This window comes from Bidens hawaiensis, unplaced genomic scaffold (assembly GCF_021521415.1).
Source record: "Bidens hawaiensis isolate Kalapana, Puna unplaced genomic scaffold, B.hawaiensis_p1.1 tig00077161_1, whole genome shotgun sequence".
Classification (NCBI taxonomy): Eukaryota; Viridiplantae; Streptophyta; class Magnoliopsida; order Asterales; family Asteraceae; genus Bidens; species Bidens hawaiensis.
The window spans coordinates 1-2,062 of NW_027503296.1; the positions used below are offsets into that span (position 1 = coordinate 1).

The window sequence follows — 2,062 nt, forward strand, 5'->3', positions numbered from 1 at the left end:
TTTCAAGTAATGATATAATGATTTATGAGAATTTATGTGTGGGCGGTTTTCGGACCATTTGACCCGTTAGTAACAAAAACAACATAAATCAACCCATTCTTAACCAAACGGGTCAAAATTCCCATCTCTAAACCGATTCTTTCCGCTCTTATTTTCAGGGTTTTGCTATCGGGTCCGCAGCCTTGGTCTCCCTAGCTCTATTCGGTGCATTCGTGAGCCGGGCCGAAATCACAACTGTAGACGTACTAACCCCAAAAGTCTTCATCGGGCTTATCGTGGGGGCCATGCTTCCGTACTGGTTCTCAGCAATGACAATGAAGAGTGTCGGGAAAGCCGCTCTTAAAATGGTTGAAGAAGTCAGAAGACAATTCAACAGCATCCCGGGCCTCATGGAGGGGACCGCTAAGCCTGATTATGCGACATGTGTCAAGATCTCAACGGATGCATCCATTAAAGAGATGATCCCGCCTGGCGCGCTTGTTATGCTTACTCCACTTATTGTTGGGATTTTCTTTGGTGTCGAGACGCTTTCGGGTGTTCTTGCGGGGTCTCTAGTGTCGGGTGTACAGGTAGTTTTAAAATGTTTAAATTTTAAATATTTTAACCTTTAAATGAATGAGCTAATATGCTATGTATAATGCAGATTGCTATTTCTGCTTCGAACACTGGTGGTGCGTGGGACAATGCGAAGAAATATATCGAGGTATAATTAAGAAGCCTTTTCTTTTACTCAAGTAGCTTGCGGCTTTAAACTCGCTCGAAAATAGGTCTTTTTATTTTCAAATTTTCAAAATTAAAAGAGCCGGCTCGAGCTCAAGCCTCAAGTTTCAGCTCATTAGAGAGTTTTCGAGCCGAGCTGGCTTGGCTCGTTACACAACCCTACTTTGGGACATGAATCATTTGTTAACCTGACCATTATTCTAATAATTACAACTTTAGGCTGGTGCTTCTGAGCATGCAAGGACGCTCGGTCCAAAAGGATCGGACCCACACAGGGCAGCCATGATTGGTGACACCGTTGGGGACCCGCTAAAGGACACATCTGGCCCGTCTTTGAACATCCTCATCAAGCTCATGGCTGTTGAGTCGCTCGTGTTTGCTACGTTTTTTGCCACCCATGGAGGCCTTCTCTTCAAGATTTTCTAGACTTTTTATGAACATAAGGAAATGTGAATGAAAACTTTACTGATTTTCAAGATCTTTGAACACATGTTGGTGCTTTATGCTTGTCAAAATCTGTAGTGGTGAAATATTTATGAGAAATTAGAAAATTTTCCTAACACAGGTTGATGAGTGATGAATGATATAATGCTGATGATAATAAGTAGTTAAATCTAATGCAGAGTGGCTCATGTAGGCAACAATCTTGTAAACTAAAAAATCTGACTTAGGGTCTTTTTCGCCTAAAACAGTAAGCTAGTCTCGCAAAGTAGAGTGGCTCGAAGGCTCACATAGCTAGGTGTGCGAGTATGAACCAAGCCATGCATGTGAGCGCTAACCAGTCATGTTTGCGAGTGTGAACTTGTCATGTTGCGAGTGTTTTGTTTAGTTCGTGGCATTGATAGTTTTGTCACTTGAATCGTGTATAGTAGTTTAATGGTTCAAGACGTGAGAAGTTTAACCAGTCAAGGACGTGACATGTGAGTTTTAGACCCCTTCTCTTTGAACGTTTTGGGGTTGGTTTGCATATGTATACGTGTCATGTGTAATCGTAAAGGAAATGTTTGTGTAATACCAACCAGTCTATGAGTTAGTCTAGGCTCCCTCGTATGGGCACAGTTCAAGCTCTTGTATGAGCATAGCAACACCTCAGTCATCTCACGGTCAAGAAGGCATGTAATGATGTGCAAGAAATAACAGGTTCCGTACCCGAACCGGTTCCAGGTCATACCCGGTGGACCCAATATCCGGTTTGGGTATTTATATACCCCGAAAGTCCTACCCGGTTCCTCATATTATTTCTGAAATCGGGTTGTACCCGGTTCCTACCCGGAAAAAACCGGTTCCGCCGGGTATTGGACATTAAATGATGTTGCAACTCAAAAAAGAGCCGTTGGAACCG

General features: G+C 42.9%; 1 protein-coding gene across 1 annotated transcript; it reads left to right on the plus strand.

Moving 5' to 3' along the window:
* The first annotated feature begins 155 nt into the window (after positions 1-155).
* On the plus strand, positions 156-1,146 carry LOC143606786 (pyrophosphate-energized vacuolar membrane proton pump-like). Its single transcript, XM_077082437.1, has 3 exons — positions 156-569; positions 644-703; positions 940-1,146. The coding sequence occupies exons 1-3, from the start codon at positions 285-287 to the stop codon at positions 1,144-1,146; spliced, it is 552 nt and encodes a 183-aa protein (XP_076938552.1). The 5' UTR covers positions 156-284.
* Positions 1,147-2,062: the final 916 nt, after the last annotated feature.

Excerpts from the sequence above, each read along its gene's own strand:
- LOC143606786 (XM_077082437.1), top strand. The coding sequence starts at position 285 with ATGCTTCCGTACTGGTTCTCAGCAATGACAATGAAGAGTGTCGGGAAA. Across the intron at positions 570-643 it reads CTCTAGTGTCGGGTGTACAG|ATTGCTATTTCTGCTTCGAA; the intron begins GTAGTTTTAAAA and ends TGTATAATGCAG. Across the intron at positions 704-939 it reads ATGCGAAGAAATATATCGAG|GCTGGTGCTTCTGAGCATGC; the intron begins GTATAATTAAGA and ends TTACAACTTTAG.